The 23,654-nt window shown below is 46.2% G+C and overlaps 1 protein-coding gene and 1 long non-coding RNA gene across 4 annotated transcripts in view; one reads left to right on the top strand and one right to left on the bottom strand.

Annotated features, from left to right (window-relative positions):
- Window positions 1-23,654, top strand: part of PLXNA4 (plexin A4) — a 467,834-nt gene that overhangs the window by 44,692 nt on the left and 399,488 nt on the right. For all 3 annotated transcript variants that reach the window (XM_062634250.1, XM_062634251.1, XM_062634252.1), the window contains exon 3: window positions 4,546-4,728. In XM_062634250.1, coding sequence (XP_062490234.1) covers window positions 4,546-4,728 — 183 coding nt within the window. The remainder of the gene's footprint in view (window positions 1-4,545; window positions 4,729-23,654) is intronic.
- LOC134171747 (uncharacterized) overlaps window positions 1-23,654 on the bottom strand; it is a 369,803-nt gene that overhangs the window by 283,086 nt on the left and 63,063 nt on the right. The gene's annotated exons all lie outside the window — the stretch shown is intronic.

Raw genomic sequence — 23,654 nt, 5'->3', positions numbered from 1 at the left:
CAGCTGGTTTCCCCCGCTGCACATCAGCCCGAGATGGGGAGGCAGCTGGTGGAACTCAGGAGGGCATTTATGCCCAGAGAGCTGCCAATCATCTCACATGAAGGTGTTTTGGATATATAGGGCACCTTATAAACCTATGTTCCTGGGGCAGAAGAGTGGTGAAGAATATTCCCTCTCTTGCAGGTCGGATGTTGAACTGATTGACGCCAATCTAGCACCTCATCTGAAAGACCCCCTGTTCCCTTCTGAATTACCTACAGACCGTGCCACCAATTTCTGGGTTAGATTTCGACTGCTCAGGGTGTGAGAACTGCTGATCCTATTCCTGCCTCCTTAGATCTTCCCTTTGCCCCCCGCCCTGATATCCCAGCTGCTGCAAGCACAGTGAATTCACATCCTCACCTCCACTTTCATTCTGGAAAGTTGCTAACATAAAATTGCCAAGCAGAGAAGCTCCAGAGAGTTTAACGTGGCTGCTTTATATTGCTGCTAGGAGTGTCTGGAATTGAAAATAAACCTGTGCTTGCAACTCCTGACCCTTCCATCATAAATCCAAACTTCCTCATGTGTTTCTCTTCGCTGAAGAAGATGACTCTGTTTCTGCCCTTCCAAAGTCACATCTGCAGCTGCACAGAAGCCGGGTGATGTTTCTTCGTAGGGTTTTGCTTGCTGGCGTCTCTTTGCAGATGATCCCCAGAGGAAATGTTATATGTTAAGTGCAAATGGTTTTCATGTGGTGTGTGGCTTGCTGGCCCTGCTCCTATTCTTGGCGGATGGTTGCGCACATTGCAAACCACAACCCGGCAACTGCTTCTCCAGCAGTCATGTAGCAGCATGTGAGTGATCATTATGGCCTTATCTGCCCTCATGCACCACCCTCAGAGGGGAGGGTGGGCTATGATGGTCCTAGATCTCATGTAAACTGTGTTCTGTAAGAGAAAGTGTGTGCTTGGATCACATTTGGAAGGGACCTTAAAGCTCCTCCAGTTCCAACCCCCTGCCACGGGCAGGGACCCCTTCCACTAGAGCAGCTTGCTCCAAGCCCCTGTGTCCAACCTGGCCTTGAACACTGCCAGGGATGGGGCAGCCACAGCTTCTCTGGGCATCCTGTGCCAGCACCTCAGCACCCTCACAGGGAAGAGCTTCTGCCTTTTATCTAATCTAAATCTCCCCTCTTTCAGTTTAAAGTCATTCCCCCTTATCCTATCACTATAGGCCCTACTAAAATGTGTGTCCCCATCTTTCTCATAAGCCCTTCTGATAAAGATGTTAATTGCAAATAATCTCAGGGAAATAAGATGAAATAAATGGGCTTAAATTTACTTTTACATTTAGTTTATGGGGGAAACCCCATAATAACTTAGACCTACCTGCTAATGGTAGGCCTGGGTTCAGCTGGAGCTGAGCCCAATCTAACAGAGGACTAACTAACCTGTGGCAATTGGATTAATTAAGTCTTGATAGGTTAAAGATGTGCTGCAGATCAGCCACAGGTTGTTGTGCTTGGTGCTGGGACCTCTGGGTCTAAGTCTCCTCAGGGCTTTGCAAGAGCGTGTGGGTTATTTTTGGCTTTGTGAGTTTTGGTACACATTAACAGCCATCATGTATTTGGATAACATCTTGGCTGTTGGTAGAGTGGGTTATAGAGAGCTCAAATCCGCTTGAGAAGCAAGCAGAAGGAGTTTGTATCTTCCTGTGCACAACAGCACAGGCAACTCCTGCTTGAGATTTGAGGTCCTGGGTCATGCAGGAAGGCAGACCAGATGATTGCCTGGGTCCTTTCTGGTCTCCAGCTACTTCAGCTGGAGTTGTGGCTGTGCTGCACCGAGGAGGATGCCTTGGACTGTGCCAGCTCTGCTTGATGGCTGTTGTTCCAAGGTTTATCAATGTAATTTCCTGTTTGAGATGGAGCTTCGTACACTGTACCCTAGGTAAGGTGAATGCTGCTGCTATTGAGGTCTTCATTTTCTTGGTGGTGAAAAAAAGCTGTTTTCCAGTTCTTTTTTCCTTTAAAAGCATGACAAAATAGGACTTTCTTCTTCTCTTCCCTTGTCCCTCTTTCTGTTGTTTGTATAAGGTTTGGGGGTTTCTTGCTTTCAGTCTAAAATGAGTCTTTTCTCAGCCTGACAGGCCATCAGTTCAAGTGAGACACATACAGTTTTATTATAGCTTTGAAATGCAAATCATGTTCATTTGAGAGCTTAAGAGTTTCTGGTCAAGCTAAGCCTGACTTAAAGACCTGGGTTTTTCTCAGATTCTACATCCATAGGATAATTCAGGTTGGAAGGGGCCCCAAAAGGCCATATAATCCAGCTTTCTGTTCAAAGCACGATGCATCTTGATATTAGATGCTTAACCTGGGTAAATCTGGAGTCCTTCTGCGATCAGATTGGCTTTATCAGAGAGTGATCCAGTGCATTACGTGTTTGGTTGCATGCCTTGTTCTCTGACATGCCTTCTTTCCTCTGTTGATTATGGAGGTAGTTTAGGTGACCACTCTACACTGCTTACTAAGCTTTCACCTGGCTAAAGCCAGATGAGATGGATCCCACCCCAGGTTGATGTGTTGCTTCAAACACATTTGTACCTCCTGAGCAATCAAGCTGCAGTTATTCCATCCTGACCTATGTCATGGGAGCTGTGCATGTTCTCATTATGAGAAACACTCAGCTTTTGCAAAGCCATGCTGTCAGCAGGGCTGTCCTGCCTCTCTGAAGTGTGGCCATCAGCTTGGGGGGTACTAGACCTCAGGTGAATTTGGCCTTCGAGCCTGGGATGTGGATTTATCTTAGGCTTTGTACTGGCATTGTAAGGATGAGCAACATCCTCTCTGATGCTCATGGAGGCTGTTGATCCGATGTGTAATTGCTCTTTGAGCTGGTGTTTTAGCTCTAAAAGGGCAGTTCACAAACCCTAATGACTTGCAGGCCAGAGCTCAGGCTAGCTGTTCCTTACTAATGGCTGTTTGAATTCCTCATAGGTTTTATGCGTTTATAAATACATTTAGGACATATTATTCTTCCATTCAGTAAAGCCATCTGTAATTATTCCCTGTAATTGCTGGGTGAGGATAAAATGAATCAGCCATCAGGCTTTTACTGCTCGTGAACTCAAGTAAGGAGCAGCACGTATTCTAGCCATGCTTTTAGGAACAGGGGAGCCCACACAAAAGAAAACTGTCATGGTCCGTTATTCCTGATGTGTGAAAACTAGGCAACCTTCCTGTACAACTAATTATTGCCTTTCCAGGCCTTAGTCCAGCAAAGCATTCTAAGTGGATGCTTAACTTCAAATCTGTGAGTGGCCCCAGTGAAGTTAATAAAGACTGACTTCTTTTGGCACTCATGTACTATGGTATCTGGAGCTTTATTTGGCTTACTCTGTGGAGATCTTCATGTTCATATAACCTCAGTTAGCCTCACCTACTGTCCTGATGGTGCCTTAAGGTAAAAGAATTGTCTGTGTTCTTGTGCTGCTGCACTTCTGTAACTCTCTGAAGCCCGAAGAAGCACCCTCAGAGATAACTAGGCACTATGTGCATTCATACACAAGGATCCCAGGGGAGCATCTCTCTGATGGCAAGCCTGTTGAGTTCAAATGCAATAGGTGTTGAAACTTAGGCAACAGTGAGCGGGGAGGGACGTTCCTCTGGTTGAGCTTGTGGTTATTCCAACAAATGCTCAAAAAGTCCCATAATAGCTGTGAAACCTCCCCTGCTCTCCAAAGAACTTCAGTGAGTTACAGGGCCACAGTAAGATGGATAAGTGTGGATAATCTCTATTTCATGGGGGTGAAAATAGACACCCAGGAGGATGAAGTGCTCAGGCCAAGCAGTGAAAGAAGGACCCAGGACTGTATGATAAAACTAACCCCAGGAAATGGGGAGTGTAGCCACCATGTAGAGTGTTTAATCCTTAGCATGGTCTCTATTGCAGCTTTCACCTGGGCTGACCAGCTCTGCCCCAGACAAAGCCTAACCATGTCTTGGGAGACTATAATGTCCAAAGGGTAGCACTGAGTGATGCTACAGAGTTTGGAGGTGGGAAGGGAGTAATTATTTAGGTTTCATAGGTATGAGTCTTGCTGTTGGGCTTCAGGGCTAGTGAGCAGGGCAGGGTCTATTTTATTTGCCAGTGCAGGCTTAACCCTGGTTTTTACAGTGGATCTCGTGGGAATGATGTGCATGCTTCTTTTGACAGGACTAGTGACGTTTAAGATGTTTTTCAGCAGACTTTGTCTTTGATTGCTAGGTCTTGACTGGTAAAGCAGTAGGAAAAAGGCTTAACATAATGTACCCTGCTAGGCTGTCATTCAAGAGAAACAAGTTTCCTGTTCTCCCCCTGTCTGTAACTCCTTATGCAAGTTTGGACAAATTTTTTCCACCTCTCTGTTTCTCCAGTCCTGCCTTTGTCATTGATTTGTCAGCCTGCCTAAATTATAGGCATATTATGCAGTGAGGTCCCTGCTTGGATGGATGCTTCCCACATGGCTAAAGAATAGTTGGCTTCATTTTATTACATTCTCTTTCTTTCTATTCTTTTATAGCTGTTAACAATTGATGACAATTTCTGTGGCCTGGATATGAATGCCCCCTTGGGAGTGTCATCCATGGTGCGAGGGCTCCCTATTTTCACTGAGGATGGAGACAGAATGACATCAGTGATTGCCTACGTCTACAAGAACCACTCCCTGGCTTTTGTGGGCACCAAGAGTGGGAAGCTCAAGAAGGTAAGACCTAATGTGGTTCTCTAATTCAGATTTTCATGTTCTTCTGGAGATTTGGAGTGTTGCATTGGGTGTGAGCACAGTCTTAAGGTGCATCACCTATTTTGAGGGTAGAAAATGTTTCTGTTGGCAAAAATCTGTGTTTTGCCCTTGAAGGATAGAGTTGATGTGAGAAAGGAGAAAATCCTCCTTCCAAGTTGTTGTTCATCAGCAGTTGAATGTTTCTGAAGTCAAACCACAGCCCCAGCCCCAGCCAGACTTGATGCTGTTTACAGCCAACAGATTCTTTTTTGTGGTCAGACCATCTCTAATGAAGTAGTTGATCACAGGGTGTCTGTGCATGCTGGAGGAAAACTGAGCCTGAAGATCGCTCAGCAACAGGATTCATACTCCGGAGGTCTTTCTTCAGAGCAGTGTGACTGGGTTGTGATTTTGCCATGAGGCCAGCATGGGATTAGTGGTTGCTCTGTTTAGGTCAGGCTGGGTGCTTGTGCTGAAAGAAGAGTGTTTTCATCAAAAGAAAGCTGTGTCTTGAGTGATAATGAGCTTTATGTTTATGGTTGATGCCACATAAACCCAAACGCATTAACGAGTGTATTTATGTTCCTCACTGTGTGTTCTCACTAAAAATATGCCTGTTGCATGGTTGTGGTTTTGTAGTTTGCCATGTAAGGCAATAGCGGAGAGGCTTGAGAGCTGGAAGCTGGGAATTATCTACCTGTGGCTTTCTCATGGCAAGGAGACGTATTAAAAGTGTCCTGCTTATGGTCATGATGGGCACTACCTCCATTTCAACCCATGTGTGCCAGTCTGACAGTGTTTGAATGCTCAGCCCAAGGGTGTTATATGTGCATGGAGATTGTAGCTTTGCCATAATAGAGATGGGTGAGAAGCTGTGACTGGAGGTTGGACAGAGCCTTTGGGGTTGGATATTGATTCCACTTTGAATTCCTTTTGCAAAGCAAAACTTCCAGGCTGGGAAGGGGAAGGTGCCATGAAAAGGGGAATGGTTTGTGTATAGGATGGACAGAGCAGACATGAGGGAGTTATTTGTTCATGGATGCTTAAGGAAGGTCTGAAGTATCTGATTTTGTTATGCTATCTGCTGCTTCACCTACAAACAAAAGCACGGTTGTATATTCAGATGCCCCTGTGCAAGGGGAACAGGATCCTGCCCATCTGGCTTTGTTCAACGAAGGAAAGACTGCTGATGCTTTTGAAAAGAGAATATTATCATTATTTTTTTTAACAGTCTATTCAAGCACGTGGAAAAGAAGCCAAATTGATTTTTTTTTTTTAACAGTTGTAATAAAAATAATCTCCTCCCCTGGCTAATTAGGTTTTGTTCCCCTGTCATCTCTGATATCATAATAAACTGTTTAGTTCTCCAGTCAGTCTCCTGGGGGGGAAGAATGGGGTAGCTGAGATTTGAATGGTAAATATCCAGAAGACCTAAACAGTTAAGAATGGCTGCTGCTTCCCTGCGCTCCCAAGCTTTTGGGTTTTCTTTTGGCTTCAGGAGAAGCAAACTCAAACACAGCTCTGTCTTTGCAGGTCACGTTGCAGAATCCAAGATCTGATTCGTTTTAATAGGGGGAAAATAGAAAGGAAAGCTTTTAGTGCTTAACGGAGTGTGGGAGAGAGCGGGGACAGCCTTATAAGGGTAAAGATTGGGAAGAGGGGAACTGAACAGGCTGATGTAATTTGAGAAAGCCTCATTTTAATCCCGTTTTTCCTAATGTGCTAATATTCTGCTCTGGTAGTTACTGCATCGGGTCTGTGTGTTGGAGTAGAGCTGGAGTCTTGGGCTCAGCTGAATGTCTTCATCAGAGAGGCAAAATGCACAGGGAAATGGTGCTCCCCTGAAAACACATGGTTGTTTTGGACCAGTTGATCCAGGCTCTGTGAAACTTTACATTCCTGCAAGTTCAGCCCCGTCCTTGCTGTGACTTCTGCAATCAATTCTCCTCCACACGCTTCCCTCTCTCAGGGCTCCTGAGGGTATCTGAGCTCAGGACACCAGCCTGGGTGCCACACGAGGCCAGTTTGGCCCTGGGGATTTTCACTTGACACTCCTTGATCCCTGCCAAGATTTTATGGGGTTTTTGAAGCTTTTTTTTTTTCCATCTTGGCTCATCAATCAGGGGCTTTTGAGTAAGAAGCAATGGAAATACTACATTGTTATTGCAACTCCAGCATCATCCATTATGTTAGCATGAAGTTTGATTTATGTTTTTTAAAGCAAACGCCTACGGGGAAATTGGAATAAGCTTTATAGGATGAAATGAGACTCTGTGTACCAATGGACAAAGCCCAGGAGATACCTTTAATTCTGCTTGCTGGCTCCTACCATGCATGGTGCATACTGCTGGTGCAGCACAGCTACTCGGTCAAGCTACAGTGAAGTATTTCAGATAGCATGAAGAGCGGAGTTGTGTGATTATCTCCAAGATATCAGGATCTACCGAGTTGTTGGAAGACTCTGCAAGTAATTACAAGGTGCTTTTGGAGGAACTTCCCTTCTTTTCCCTGCAGTTTCAGTCTTTTTCTGTGTGTGTATTTTTATAGGGAAGTGACAGACTGTATATCAGATTTTGATGTGTGCAATGCGTGAGCACTCTGCAGAGTACCCACAGTCATAAAGCAATATCTGTTAGTTGATATACAAATGTCACATATGTCAAAGGAATTTATCCAGTGGCACACACAAGTGAAGTGAAATATTGTGCTTTATGGGACATGTAATTAAAATGAAAACTAGCAGCATATCGGGAATCTGCCCATGTAACCAAGACAACAAAGACAGAAAGAAAAGGGAAAACCAAGATAGAGATAGGGTAGGAAAAGAGTGAGTGAAACAGAATGACAAGGTTGGCCTCAGCTATTTCACTGCCCCAGGCAAAATACATTCTGCAACCCTCGCTTATTCACACAGCTACATGCGCAGACCAACAGGAAGGCACTGAATAATGGGCTGGAGAAATATGTCCTCCAATTCTGCTTCCCTGTCCACAGCACAGCCAGAATGAAGACATAAATAGGATGAAAATGCAGAGCTAGGGAAAATAAGTAGTCCCCTTGTCCTTATGTTATGTATAGAAAGCAGTGCCCCTGGATTAAAGGTCTGATGGGTGCTGATGGCATCTTGGGGATGGAGGAGGGTGGCCCAAGGATGAGTGGGTTCAGTTCTGTGCTCTGCCATAAACTTATGCTGTGCCTCTGTACCTTATTTTCTCTCCTGCAAAGGATGGGAAATATTTTGCTTGCTTAAAGAAGCACTGAAGCTTGTGAGGTGCGTGATCTAAACTAGACAAATGGGATGGAAAACCAGCTCCTGACCACTTGTGGGCATTAAAGATCCCACAGTGCTTTTTAAGGAGAAATATTTCATCTTGCAGCGCTTTTGATAGCGTCCCAATATGTGTAATTACCTCCTGTGCTGGCTGGCCTGTGGTGTTCCCTGCACTTCCATACCGCATTGGTAAGCGTTGCCACAGCTTTAGTATACTCCAGGATGCCTGGTGGGCTTCATTGGTAAAATGAGCTCCTGTGTATGATGGGAAATAAACCTTGCTTTGGGGGAAAAAGGTAACCAACAGTGGCTGAAAGTGATGTGACATTCCAGTGAATTGTTAGTGATTGTTTTCAGGAGATACGGAAGCATCGCTTGAGTTTAACCAACATCTGTTTGTTACTCTACAAACAGCACAGTAAACCATTAGGAAAGGGAGTTATTCCTGGGTATGTGCTTCCTGCAAACCACTTAGCTGTAAACCAGCCAGGTGCTGAATTCCACGGGCTCATTCCCTCTCATTACATGCTTAGCTCCTCATTCTGTTAGCAAGAGAAAGCTGGAGATGAACCCACAGAGATGCTTTGCACAAGGTTTTGTGAGCTTGGTCTGGATTCCTCTTCTTGTGTCTGGCCAAATTATGTGCCACTGATACCTGTCATCACTAAGGCAGCAAAGCAGTATTCAGTATTCCGTGTGTTCCTTCTCATGGCATTTAATTTATGGGTCATTGCTTTTACGCAGATAGTTTGCAGTCAAAGCAATACAACTTACCTGCGCTTATTCTGTGGGTAGCTGCAATTGGAGTTTACAAATGTCAGCCTAGGAACTGCATTTCTAACAAAGCAAAGCCCTTTGTCCATTTTGAAGCGTTCATCTGCAAATGGAGTCATAGTAATTTACATCTATTTGAAACTTCCCCATAATATTTCACTCAAAGCCTTCTCTATGCTAAATTCCTCAGAGAGAAAGAAATCTGGCTTAAAACCCAATTCTTTCACTCTGTGGCCTGTATTTCAGCTTTCATAAAGTCCCATCAGTCTGAGGTCTTTGAAGGGCTTTGTAGATCTGCCCTGCCATTGGTGGGGAAGGTTTTCCTTCACATCAGAGAGCTGTGGAATCTGGCCAGCACTTCCCACCTCTACTTAGAACATTCTCAATATCAACCAGTTTCCTGAACCAGCCTCTGGATTACCCTGAGCCCTCAGGACCCTGCTTCCTTTGGATCCTGAGACAAAGCAGCAAAGGGAGGTTTTTAGATCTAAGAGCTTGGATTTGCAATCCTCATTTGGCCCATCTCGTGATGTGTTGGGGAAGGCTGGCGTTCTTGGATAGGTAATTGGATTGGAAAGTACATGCAGGTCTGAGCTCCTGCTGGTTTCCGGCTGCAATGCTGTGGCTACCCTGACCCATCAGCCAGCTAACAGCTCTCCTGCTTGGGTGTTATAGCGCTAGACACAACCCATCTGCCTTGAAGAAAGAATGGGAAGCTCTGACAGCTATTGAAGGAGTCAGCCTGTGCCTTGGAGAATCATACCATAGGATACTAGAATGGTTTGGGTGGAAGGGACCTTAAAGCTCCTCCAGTTCCAACCCCTGCCATAAGCAGGGACACCTTCCACTAGAGCAGCTTGCTCCAAGCCCCTGTGTCCAACCTGGCCTTGAACACTGCCAGGGATGGGGCAGCCACAGCTTCTCTGGGCACCCTGTGCCAGCGCCTCAGCACCCTCACAGGGAAGAGCTTCTGCCTAAGAGCTCATCTCAGTCTCCCCTCTGGCAGGTTAAAGCCATTCCCCTTGTTCTGTCCCTATAGGCCCTTGTAAAAGATGCCTCTCCAGATTTCCTGTAGGACCCTTAAGGTGTTGGAAGGCTGCTATGAGAGGCACCTTGCTCTACAGTAGCATCAGGACTGCTTCAGCCTTGATGTAACCTTGAAGGACAACCAAACCTGCAGCTCTATTACCCCTGCTGATTGCTATGATGAGTCCTCTTGCTGCAGTCATTGTCCCTTTACATATGGGATAAAATCCCATTCCAGAGCAGGGTTCATCCTGTTTACCAGGAGAGAACATCTGAATCCTGGTGGCACTGGCAGTATGTCATGTACTTCCACAAAACTAGTGGCTCTCAAGTGCCATGATTGGACAACAGAGGAATGAAATGGAGGTTTTCCATGCAGAAAAGAGTAGGGTAAATGAGTGCAAGTGATGGGCACACAGGTGATAGAGCTCTGGGGGGGTTGGTGGTACCATGATGTACCCAATTGGAGAGAGGAATATCTTACTTTTCTCCTCTGATACCTCACCTCCTATCCAAAGAGCTGGAGCTAATGAGGGAACCCTGCATTCTCCACACACAGGATTGAAGTCTCATGGTAACTGCAGGCAAAGACAGATCCTCACTGCTTCTCCAGGCTAGTGGGGGGGGGGCTGAATGCACACAAGATGAAAAACCCTGCTTGGTTTTGATATTCCCTGGAGGATATTCTGCTGCTGACAGCTCTGTGTGAGTGTCAGCAGGGAACCTCGCCTTCCTTCTCCTTCCCTGTGCTGCTTTGAAAGTCACGGGGGTTTTTTGAATGTTATTTCTTTTCCCCCAACTGTTTGGCAAGTGGACTTGACTGCTCTGCAAACACGCTGTAGAGGCTCTGCCTCCTGCTGGGAAGCTGGTTGTTGTCTTGGCCTCTCCTCACAGCTTCCTAAACCAGCGGGAGTCCGAGTGCTTCACTCGCTTGTGATGGAGTGATACCACTTCCCATCTGTATCTGACAGCTGTGAAGGCTGCAGTTGTCTGTGTCCTACATGGATGTACAGGCCCTCTTTGAGAGGCCGTTGCCAGCTTAGATGTCTGAAGAGTAGCTCCATTTTCTGGCTGTAAAGTTGTGATTTTGGTAGCTGTGGTGTCCTTGGTGCTTGGTGCTCATGTTGGGCATACCAGCAGGCAGCCCTGGAAGGGGTGGTGATGGGAATCCATATGGACATTGTGCAGTGACCCCCATTTGTAATGGGTCATGTAGAAGTCATTGGCTGGAGAGGCCACCATGACCTCAAAGTGTTGAGGGATCGGATACTATCTCCAAGGGGGAAATCAAAGATGCAGGACTTGTTGTAGGCTGCTGTGCTGTCTTTCTTCCCTGCTGCTCTGAAGCCTTGCATGTAGGTGGACATCTTTGTTGCACTTCACCAGCAAGAGCTTGGATGAGGTGGGGAGCAGGTTTCCCTGTGCATCTCTTCATCCCAGAGGTGCAGTCAGTTGGGAGGATCTGGCTGAAGGACAGGGCTGCCATCCAGAGGGACCTAGGCAGGATGGTGCAATGGGGCTGACAGGGACTCATTGAAGAAGTGTGAAGTGCTGCAGCTGGAAAAGAGCAACCTCTTGTTATGACTCAGGATCAGGACGCCCTGCCTGGGGAACAGCTCTTCTGGAAAGGACATGGGGATCCTGGCAAACAGCAAGTTGCACATTAGCCACCAGTGTGCCTACATAGTAAGAGTCCAACCATGGCCTCAGCTATACAACTAGGGACATTGCCAGTAGATTGAGGGGAAGGTGATCATCGGGAACTCAGTGGTTAGACCATATCTAAATACTGTGCCCAGTTTTAGGCCCCTGAGTACAAAAAGGACATGGATCAACCAGAGCAAGTTCAGGAGAGGGTGAAGAGATTGGCCAGGAGCTGGAGAACGTGCCCTGAGAGGAGAGGGTGGGAAAAATGAACTTGTTCAGGCTGGGGAAGAGAAAACTTGGAGGGATGTAGTGGCAATATTCCTATGCCTACAAGGATGCTATTGAGAAGATGGAGACAGGCTCTTCCCATTGCTGAGTGATGTCTTGCTGTGACAGCAAACATAACTTGACCTAAGAGCACTTCCAACTGGATGTAAGGAACAGCTTTCCCCCATGAGGACAGGCAAACACTGAAGAAGGGTGCCCATGCAGGTTGTGCGGTTTTCATCCATGGAGATTTTCAGGGCCTAAATGGACCAAACAACCTGGTCTGGTCTCGCAGACGACCCTGCTTTGAACAGGAGGTTGGGCTAGAGTCCTCCTGAGGCCTTTCTAGCCTGGGTCATCCTGTGATCATCCTCTGCTGCAAAACCCCAAGCCCTAAAGCACATCAGAGGGCTGTATCCAGACTCTGCCGCTGAACTGGTCCAGCTGACACTTGTTTTAAATACCCATGAATTGCTCTATCGCTTTAGGTGGATGCTTTGCCTCTCACATCCCTCATTTCTATTGCTTTGGGGCTTCCAGCTCCAATTTGTCAGTGTAGCATACTGCAGTTAGCTCCTTGCTCATTGCAGTAAGAAAACTCCCTTTCCTTTCCTGCTAGGAAGGTTGCTGTTCCCAGCAAGAGTTAGAGCCTGCTTTTTTGGCAGAGAGCAATTAATTTTCCATGTCTCTCCCTCAAGTACCCCTCTCTGCTTTCTGACTACTCAGCAGTCTCCGTGCTGGCGTGCAGGGCTTGGCTGTGCTGTGCTTTTGCTGGGTGCCTTGCAGACATGTGTTCAGTGCTGCTTTTTTTCTTGGAGGTTCTGGTTTAACATTGCTCAGAGTCTTGTCGGAGGTGGGGTCTTGTGGTTGAGCAACAAGACTTGCAAATTGACTGTCTTAATCCCTCCGGGTTCAGCGTCAGTGATGCTGCACCATGGGGCTTTATTTGTGACTCCAGGAAGAACGGCTGGCTCCAGTGGACCCGTGGCAGCAGGGAAGGCAGCAGGTTGTACCATCATCTCTTCAAGCTCCTCCTTAAAGAAGCTACAGCTTGGGTTTGACAGGTTTCCACTTGCAAAACAGCCGAGCTGGGTTTCCTCACAGTGGGCTGAGGATGCAGGCTGTGCAGGCGGAGGGATGTGAGTGACAGAAGCAGACACAAAGGGACAGCTAACAATGTCCTGCTGCAGGTTACCTTGCTGAAACCCACGGGTCCTGAAGGCTCCCAAGGGACAGTTTGCAGTGATGCTGTGCCTTGTCACAGCAGGTCACTTTATGCGTGGTGTCGGTAGCTCTGTGCACAAGGTGGAGTATTCAGGCTGCAGTACCTGGTGTGGAAGTGCTGTTGATGGAAACTGTGCAGGGGTGGAAAACAACAAAAAGCAGGTATATCCCTGTGTCCCCATGGTCTACCTGCTTCTGTTAATCCCTCTGTTCTCTGAGAAGTGCTCTAGGTGGGGCATTAGGTGATCAGCTTTGGGTTTCACCTTCTACTTCTGCTCTCCAGGGTGACAAAGAAAGGCTGTTGAAGTCCCTCTACACTCCACCTAATGCCTGGATGGATACCCAGCCAAAATGGCTCTTGTCATTCCTTCCCCTTCTCTATCCCCTTCCTTTTTGATGAGGATAACGACTTTTCAGGGAGCCCTTGAAGTGCCTCTTGCATCTGCCTTTGATTTGAATGCCTCTTGCCTGCTGACCCTTCATAGGCGAAGTCGGCTTAAGTGCGGTCCCTAATTGGTTTTGCTTTAATTTCATCTTTTGAAATCATTTTATCAAAAAGAGGAAACATTTTACCCGCTCCCTCATTTTATCGGCTTGTTTTCATGCGTGGTCTCTGGGTTGATTTCTCCCTTTCCCTTGTCTCTAGATAGGACATCATTTGCATATTTGATTAAGCTCCATATGTTATCGGGGAGCCAGTTGAAAGAACAGCAAGTCCCTGATAAGGCGCTGTGCATCCATCTTTTCCTTTCACCATCCTCCACTCTATCCCCCTCACCATCCTGCACCCATATCTGTGCCCAAAATCACCTCTGCAGTCTGCCTTGCCACCTCCTCCTCCTTCCTTTGGCCAGATGACTGAGCTCTGGTTCAGATGCAGATAGGCATTGACGTAGACATCACAATTTGACAGCTCCCATCTTTAGGAAGGAAGCAGAAAGGGTGCAGAGGATGAATTCAGCACTAGTGAAGATGTAAACCATAACAATGAGATCCCCATTCAGTTCCTTTCTCCCTGTGAACCCCATTACAGGATCCCATTGTGCCTATGGGGGATGTGTTGCATGAAAGCTGTTTGTTCCCACTCTTCGCTCGTTGCGTTATCCGAGGTTTTATTGGGAATCTCAGCTGGACTATTTCCTGCAGTCTGGACCAACACCTTTAGCTTGCCTCCTAGGTGCTAAAAATGCTCTGCAGCGACAACAGAATAGGGTTGGAGAGGCTGGGGGCTTACGTATGCACATGTATGTATGTACATGCATGTATGCACATGCAACAAATATTGCTATGTTGCTTCAAACCTTAAAGTCGGGCCTTTCAGTCTTTGTTCTCTGTGTATTCCTCTGTGAGAACAATTGGCCTTAAGAAGTTCCTCATGCCACCTCTAGGAACCCTTTAATTTGAAATAAATCATGGATACCCCAAGGAAGCATAGGGAAATGCTTACTTTAATGGCCATTTTCTCCTCACCAACTCTTATGTTTAAGCTGGGGGAGGCTTTGGTGAGTTTGGGACCCAGAGCTGAGTGTTTTTAGGGGTGATCTGAGGCCCAACTCCTGGCCGAGCAAAGGCAGAGTGGGTTTGTAACAGCAAACATATTAGTGTAATTAGCCATGCTACTGGAGTTAGAGAAAGGAGCCTTGATTATTCAAAAGGAGCCTTTCCCTCAACTGACATCCAAAGCGTAGGAGCAAGAGGTTTGATTTATGAGCCAGCTCTTAATTAAAAGGCAAAAAGTAATGTTTCCCTTTGTTAGGATGGGTGACTTTGAGCTTGAGCTAATTTGAAGAGCTTCTCTCCATCTCTTCCCTGCACACACCCAGATGTGCGGCAGCCTCTTGGCATCAGCAAGGTGTTTGCAACCCCCTGTTATGGGGCTTTAGCATTAATTCATCTGCATATCCACCCCTTGTGAGTGCTGCTGGTGGTGGTTGTGAAGCCAAGAGAAAGAAAGTGGTAACAACCCCCCCTGTTCCTCTCCAACTTGATCTCTTCCCCTTGCGCTTCTTTCACTTTGGTTTAATGACTTTGTCTTGCTCTGCTTCATCATCTCGCTCTCATTTCATCTTGGTGGCAGCCTGGCTTAAGCAATCAAGCTTTGATGAATTGCTGGTTGTTCGACTCGTGTGTGAAGCTCGGGGGGAAGCATAAGGGGGTTGTGCTGGGTTTTGTAGACCCCAACCCATGTGGTATCTATGGGAGTGAAGATGTGTCAATATGCAGGATTGGGGGGTCTGTTCCTGCTTGGTCTGACACTTGTCTTTTTTTTCTCCCCCAAACCATGTCCGTAACCTTTCACCTCTCCAAAATGAAACCATACAGAAGAGCTGCAGGTTCCTGGCACTTTCTGAAATGAGAAAAGCTATCATTGCTGTGTGAGGGGTAGAAATGCACACTGAAGGCTAGACTGAGACAGTTAATCAAAGCTGTGGCTCCAGCAAAGTCCCCTTGGGATGCTGTGCCCAGGGTGACCAGAAAGCATCTTGCTAGCTGTGACAGCAGCAGCTAACCCTATAGATTTAAGTGTAACCTGAAGGTATCAAATCTAGGTTAATGTCAGTAATGCCTTTTCCAGGAACGTGACACTCTCATTGCTTGGCTTTCTTCATACTGGTTATTGTTGCACCAGCTATAACCCTAAGAATGATCTTTCATATCCTAAATTAAAAGGGATTGGGTTGGAGTAGTGTTTCTGTGCAAGACACCAAAAAGAAATACATGTGTTTGCTGGGCTGGTGTCTGTACTTGACTAGAGACAGCAGGACTGTGTTAATGGAGATATTCCTTCCATGGGATGTGTCCCATGGAAGATAACTCCTGATAAGAGTTCCGATGCATCAGCAGCATTGAATGAAGTATGTGCCAATGCCCCCAGTGGGATCCCCTTGGTGCAGGGAGCCTGGAAGTGTGTGTTGGAAACAAGTTGAGCACCCCCAGGCTCTTATGGGAAATGGATCGGTACCATGGGGTTGCCAAGAGAAGCAAAGCTTAGAGAGGGAAGTTGGGAGCCTGTCATCTGTGGGTTTCAGCTCTGGTTACACTCTGTCGTGCTGAACATGTTCTGCTGCTGATTCACAGGGCTGGGTCCCTTTGGATAACAAAAACGCAGCTCCTGAGGGACTTCAGAGGGGTTTGGAAGCTTTGCTGATGATTGTTTTTCTAGCTGATGTGGTGCATTGGCAGAGGACCCCAGCACACTGTTGTACCTAAAGCATCCTGGAAATGCAAACCACTGTTTCTACTGCCAGCCACGCTGGCATTCCACCCTGCTGGGATGCTCATGGCTGTGGTCTTGGAGTCCTCTTTCCTTTTGACTTCTTGGAGCTTCTATACAAACTGAGGCTGGCAATAAATTCCAGTGATTTCAGGGGAAAAAGGGTATCACTGAGACTGGCAGAGACCTCTCATATGAATTTTTCAGGACCATTCTGATGAAATCTAATTAAACAGAGCAACCAGGCACTGTGCAAATCTCCCTCTGTTTGCCTCGTTTGTCGTATGATTGATTAAGGCTGGGTTATCGGGGGGATGTGTTTATGACTTGGGCTATCTGTTGGGGTGGATGTGGTTTCAGGCACTTTGATCTTTTCCCCACTGCTTACAAGTTTCTTTGGGTTTCTCTTGGATTTCCTGCTCAATTGATTCAGCTCCTTGGGGTCTAAGGGAACATATTGATGATGGAGCTAACCTGAGCTACAGGGACATGTAGTGCATGCTAATGCCTTTCTCCTGCCCTTCAGACTTAGCATCTCGGTGCTGGTAAGTAATAGGACCTTGGCATTCCGTTAGGATTTGTCTGTTTCTTCCAATGAGAATAACTCATTTTATTGGTTTACTATAGAATAGAGAAAATCTTGCAAAAAGGAGAAAGAAAGAAACCCCAAAGAGGCCTGTGCCAAATCAAAATGACTTTCTTCCTCCTCTTTTGCAACAAAACAAACCAGCCTCCAAAGGTCTGCAAGTTTCACGGTCTACGGAACAACCACTTTGGGTTATTTGACCTCCCCACCTCCTTTTTTCTCCCTTTCCTTTGTTTAATTAGTTCTCTTACAGGTATTTCTAATGCACGATGCACGAGTCAAAATCTTTTGATGCTTTCAAGCCCCTTCTTCCCTTTGTGCTGATGTAAATGAAGTCCCCAAATCCCACCTAAATCCTGAATTTTTAGCTCATTTACTATTCATGGAGAAGAAGAAAACGCTTCCAAATCTGTATCTTTCTGTTTTCCTTGCACGTCTGTCTTGGCATGTGATATATGGAGAGGTGCAAGATCTTCGGAGGCTGCTGCATTTTAGGCTCCTTGTTAAAGTTCTTCTGCCGGGCTAACGTTTTTGTCTGTGTGGAAGCCGGAGAACTGAACTCACTTGGGAGGCCCAGCAATGAAATCTATTACCATAATATAGTGGGAAAAGAAAGGTTTTTAGGTTGGTGAGTGGTGTGGGGCTACCCTGGTGTATTACATCTATGCATTTACAGATGCAATACGGCTTGGCTGTGGGCTGCATGGCTGAGATTGTTGTTTTGAGGGAGTGGGGCTGCTTGGGCTGGGGGGATGCAGGTGAAGGTAACACCAAAGTCCCAACAGCATTCTGATATTAATCTATTAATATCTATAATAGAATAACTATAATAGCAAGCTAAAGCTGAGCAGTGATTATTAATTCATGTTTTTTAAGGCAGTAGCTCAGTTTTAGGGGAATCTGACTTTTTTTTAAGGGACTGGCAGTGCTGCAAAGCAGTACTGGAAAGCAAGAGATTTAAAGAGCTGTTGCAATTAATATTCCAATGCTCTGCTTCTAACATAGTTGGTATGAAGCCTGTATGTGCAGATGCAGGATGGTTACCAAGGTGTTGTATACCCTACTGTGCTAACAAGGATTCATCTTTAGCCAGGGCAATCTTCTAGGGGGGATCCGAGCTCTACCCTCCTTGCAGTCCCAGTTTATGTTGTGGCAACAGCCAACAGAGCCTGACCCACCAGAAAACTCATTACACTAACATCTGCCAGTGCTTCATATACCAGCATGGATATCATGTTTGGTTGTCCTTGTATTTCGCCCCTGGGTTTTTCATCTTTATCCTGCTCTGCAGCCTCTGTCTCTCTGTGATGCAGCCCAGGCTACTGCTGTGCTGTTTCCTTCCCTGTTAAGGAAATCTCAGGCACTCCCATCTCGAAGCTCGCCCTGACATTGTCATGGAAGTGATGTCCTTCTCCTCGCTGCAGAAGGCAAGCCCTGCTAGGAAAGATGATATCACTGGCACTAAATATACCCCAGCCATCAGGCCCCGTGTTCGTGCCAGGGATGCTCTGGCAGACTCTGAGGTGACTTATAGTCTATGTTTTGTCAGTTCTGTGGCTGGCAGGTGACTTATTAACTGCTATTTAATTGCAGAGAGCCTACCTATTACTTGTTGGTTTGCACTCTCCTGATGGAAACACATGCTGGTGGCCTTGCAGTTCCCTCCTCCAAGATGCACAGATCAGCCTTGTCACCTGGTTTCCAACCCTATTTCTATTTCATTTTATTAGGGTTCTTTAATAGAGTTGCAGAATTTGGAATTGGGGTCTAATTCCCATAAAGTTCACTTCCAGGGTTTCAGCCTAAGATGCTGTTGTGGGGTCTGCTCTTAGTTATGTTCCTTGTGTGCTCTCTGGGTGATCTTGGACTCGTCTGTTCACTCTCCCTGTTTCTCCTGCAGCTATTAAAATGAAAAAGAGGGAAGTGGGAAGAGGATGTTTGGGAGAGGACGGAGTTCCTCCTTGAGCACTGTCTGGACTGGAGTTGGCATCTTAGCAAGGTTATCTCCATGCTATATTCAATATATGCTGCTCATGGATCTTCCTCACATCTGCTGGATCTTATGGGCAGTGTATGGCCCCATTTCCTTTGCTGTCTTGTCATTTGACCCCTTTCTTCCAACACCCACCTTGGCTGGCTGTCCTTTAAACTTGCTTTTTAGGATATTTTGGTTTTCCCTCCTCCACCCCATTTATTCCTTACCCATAAGTATCTTCCTTCAAGCCTCCTTAATTTCGTTACTGCTTGGATGGCTCTTTGGCCTTGTTCATCTCTGAATGTTCATCTACAGTTTGATCTGAGCATCAGACTACAGCATAAGAAACCTGAGTTCAGTTCCTGCTTTGCTACTGATTTTTATGGACCCATCTTTATGGGGATTCATCTCATTAAACATAGGTATCTCCATCCACAGCAGGTATTGACAACTCCCTTTCCAATCCAGTGAGACAAATCAGACATTTTAGGACCCAATGCATCTCATCCTGCAGGGGATTGAAATTTCCCCAAAATAGGGAGATGAATCATGTCCTAAAAGTGCCTTTTTCCCTCCATTAACAATAAAAGGAGCTGAAAGCAACTTGTTCAGACGTAAAAACCCCTTATATCTCTATTTCCTGCCTATAAATGACAGCAATGGTGTTCCTCTGCTTTGTCTTATGAACAATTACTGATCGTGAGGTGCTCCAACAGTATAATATTAGAAAAGCTCAGTGCAGAGTTGTCTTAGGCATGATTTTCCTGCTGGAATTTGATTAAGATGCTCAGATGGAGACACTTCTTTTGCGCCTTGGTACTCTCCTGTACTTTCTCCGTTGTAATATAGGTGACCTATCCAATCTCCTCTGTGAAGCTGGGATACTCTTACCTGACCAGGCAGTGGTCCATACCCCCCTAAAGGTTAAAAAGAATAGATATAAGATGGCTTGAGAGTGAGGACCATGTGCTGCGACATCAACTCCTATGGTTTAGGAGACAAGAAAGGCTGCCAGCAGACCCAGCACGTGTGCACCCCTAAGTGATTGATTCTTTTGGATTTTGTTACAAATGTTCCTTAAACTGCTAAAAGCTCAAGGAAAAAAAAAAAAAACTTTTAGGTTCATTTAAAAGGGAAAAGGAGCCTGCAGAATTTATGGCATCTGCAGTGACCGGGGGCACTGCCAGCAAATTCAGGGACTTACAAGTGGATGAGCAGGCTTGGGATCACACATCTGACAGTCACAGTGATGCTAGACAGGTGAATTTTGCTGCTGCACACTGACAGGACATCACATCACCATGCATCAGCACCACTCAGTGCTCTGGGTGATGGGGCACACTTCAACAACATATTTTGGGATACCCAACATACTTGTGTGTGATTTGGAGACTCAAGTTAGTAGGTTAAAGAATCATGGGATTGTATCGTATAATCAAGGAATGGTTTGGGTTTAAGGGACCTTAAAGCTCATCCAGCTCCAACCCCTGCCACAGGCAGGGACCCCTTCCACTAGAGCAGCTTGCTCCAAGCCCCTGTGTCCAACCTGGCCTTGAACACTGCCAGGGATGGGGCAGCCACAGCTTCTCTGGGCACCCTGTGCCAGCGCCTCAGCACCCTCACAGGGAAGAGCTTCTGCCTAAGAGCTCATCTCAGTCTCCCCTCTGGCAGGTTAAAGCCATTCCCCTTGGCCTGGCCCTACAGGCCCTTGTCCAAAGCCCCTCTCCAGCTTTCCTGGAGCCCCTTTAGGCACTGGAAGCTGCTCAAAAGTCTCTCATGAAGAAGAAAGGGAGGATTTAGGCATGCGGAGGTGCAGTCAAGATACTTCTAAAAGTACTTTAGTGTATGATTCCAGTTGCAGGAGGTCCTTCTACCCAGGAACTTGCAATCAGAAGGGTGCAAATAACTAGAGCAGAAAGATGCCCAAAGGGGAAAGTATGGAAAGGATCAAGTTCCTTTAGGATCTTAATGAAGCGGAGCAGGTGGTTGATGAGAAAGGCCAGCTCAGATTGGGGGGGGGGGGGATAGGGAGACCATGAGGGCACGAAGAGAAGTCAGAGATTACTGGGTATGACACAATGGTAGAGCAGCAACCCTTGATCTATTCCTGGCTCTGTTGCTGATTGCAGCATGACCTCAGGCAGAACGCTTTCCTCTCTACGTGCCTCCTACAGTCTTCTCTACATAGTTCTTCAGGCAATGGTCTGTCACTTGCAATGAGCACGTCCCACTCGAAGCACAGTGGCACTTTGATTTCAACCCAAGGTTTCACAGGCAGCTGAACTGTTGGTTCAAAGCTGGATAACGTTGGGGTTCAGCTGCTTTTAGGTGCCAAATATCCTTTTGTGAGACTTCACACTGCTGGCGTGTGCTGGCTCGTGACACCTGAGTGTGTGTTTGTGCAAGGGCTGTTTCAATGCACATCTTTTCCTACACCCCTGTGCATCTCTGCTTTCCCTGCCCGTGCTGTGCAGAGGAATTCCATGCTTTGGCCTCCCTGCCCCTTCCCAACAGGTTGATCATAAATTAGGTTCTGATGTGGATATTGGATTTCACTCCAGCTGCTGGAGCTGTGGCACATCTGTAGGCCTCCTGTGGTTAATGGCTTCACAAAAATGAAGCAATAAAGGTTATGATGGCTGGTTTTAACCTCGTGCCCCTCGTTCTGTTTGACGGCAGTGTTTCTTGGGAGCAGTTAAAGACCCACTGGCTGTGTTTTAAATATCTCCCAGTGATGTGGCGTATTTTATGAGCTGGTTTTAGTTTTTAAGTGTAACAAAGCTGCAGCATCTCCCCCTCCTTTTGTTTTTTCTTCAAGAAAAATGAATTGACTCTCTTTTAGATAAACCCATCTCTACATTATGCTGTGATTTAACATATACATACAACACAAGTCAATGCAAAGCAAGAAAGGGAAAGAGAAAAACCCCACTTAGCACGATATCTTCCAGTGTAAGTCTGTAATGCTTTAAGGGATGCAGGCATGCACACAGGGGGGGATGATTTGTTTGTAAAGAACAGTTCACAGTTCTGGCCATCAAAGAATCCTTCAAGGGAGAGTGCATCTGCTTTCTCACAAACCTCTTACCTATTGTGAAAAGCCATGATCAGGAAAACAGGGATGTGACTTTGGACACAGCTTTTACTGCATGGGGAATGTGGTTGTTTTAGCATGTGTTTTTCCACCCTTAGAAAGCCCTTTTCAGGTGTCTTCTAGTGCTGATGAATACCAGCTCCTTAAATCTCAGCTGTTTATAAAGGGAAGTCTCGGAGTTCCAATGAAGACCGTGGTTGTCTTTGCTGGGTGTTGTGGATGCTACCTAATCTGCCACTCGGAAGAGTCTCCAGGCGTAGCATTGGGCTGCCCAGCAGATCAAATCAATAATGTATTTGTCCTCCCAGCTCTGCTGACAGGTATGGAAGTGGTACTGTCCTCGAGTTGCAGAGAGAGCAAAACTCTTCAGGCTATGTACTGAGATGCCTGAAGTGGATTTACCTGGAAAAGGGGTAGATATTTAATTTGAAGTGCTCCAGATCACCTCCCAGCCAGGATGCCCTGGCGTATGTAGTCAGTGGAGTTCAAATCACTCCCTACAGATCTATTTTCAATACAAATAACTCAAATGCTTAAAGGGGAGAGTCATGAAGTGCCCTGCCAGTGCAGACATGCTGTGACTCCACGTGACACATTGCAGTAGAGAGTCTGAGCTTGCACAAGCTACATGAGTTGCGGCACAGGACAGGGGTGAAGCTCAATGTCTTTAGGACATGATTATTCCATCAGATACCCTGCTGCACTTGGGGAAGAAGGGTTTTTCTTCGACTCTCTTTCCACCCTGAATTCTGGTTTAGCCCTGTACAGTGATACACAGGTCCCACTGTCCTCAGAATCTGCTGATAGTGCTTGACATACCAAACCCCTGCAGAAAGGCAAGCAAGGCATGCAAGGCACCCACTTGGAGCAGATAAACAATCTCTCATCTATTTATTTAACTCACTTGCCATTAATTGCAAAGGATGACCCTTCACTCATCTGCTATGAAGCGTATTGCCTTCCACTCTCCATATCTTCCAAGAGACTTGCTGCTTAAGCATGCTCAGCATAAATCCTGAGGGGGGCCCTGGGACAGGTTTTGAGGAACATGGGGTCTGATGTTAGAGCTAATGAGCTTGTTATGAGACATGCAGTGGTATCTCTAGCAGCTCGATCCTTTGCCACTGTATGCAGCCTGTCTGCAATTAGGAACAAGGTCTGTGACATTGTGCTTGAGACTAAATCTGCAACGAGACAAAAATGTCTCATTTTCCCTGAACATAGCAGAAACTCTTGATCCGCAGAGTAAGAACAAATTTGTCTTCTTTATGACTTGAATTCTTTAGAAGTCTCCAGGGACTGGCTTTAAAATCGGATTTTTTCCTATTTTTTAAAAAAAATATTAACAGCTACTGCCCATTTTTCTAGAGATTTAGAAATCGGAACGCTGTTAGCCCACATAGTGGAAGTTATAACCCTGGACAAAGTGCTTACAAGGGTGTGTTAAGTGATTGCTATTGATATATCGACAGGGTAGAAGGGAAAAGAAGAGTATCTGGATGGCATTAATAGAAGGAGACATGAAGATCTGCATCGTGTTGCCCACTTGTCCAAGATAACTCTTGCACTGTATCTGTAAGAGGTCAGTAGTGATGCGGAGTGTAAATCCATGATGCAAGGACACCTCTGCAAATGGTTTTCTCTTCTTTGCTCATGATCAGCTAAATTAGGTATGGAAGTGACCTCAAGAAGTCTTCTGACATCCTCTATCCCAAAGAAAAGCTGCTGTAGTTAAACCATTCACCTGGGATGCTCAGCTTTACTTGGCCATCGTAGTGTCTCAAGGCAGACCCCTGGAATTCAGTAGTCTCTGCCTGACTTGAATCACTT

The sequence above is a fragment of the Pezoporus occidentalis genome, unplaced genomic scaffold, assembly GCF_034315485.1.
Source record: "Pezoporus occidentalis ecotype Australia unplaced genomic scaffold, CSIRO_AGI_Poc_V1 ctg42, whole genome shotgun sequence".
NCBI lineage: Eukaryota > Metazoa > Chordata > Aves > Psittaciformes > Psittacidae > Pezoporus > Pezoporus occidentalis.
Note: the sequence above shows the minus strand (reverse complement) of the source record. Positions and strands in the feature narration are given on the sequence as shown.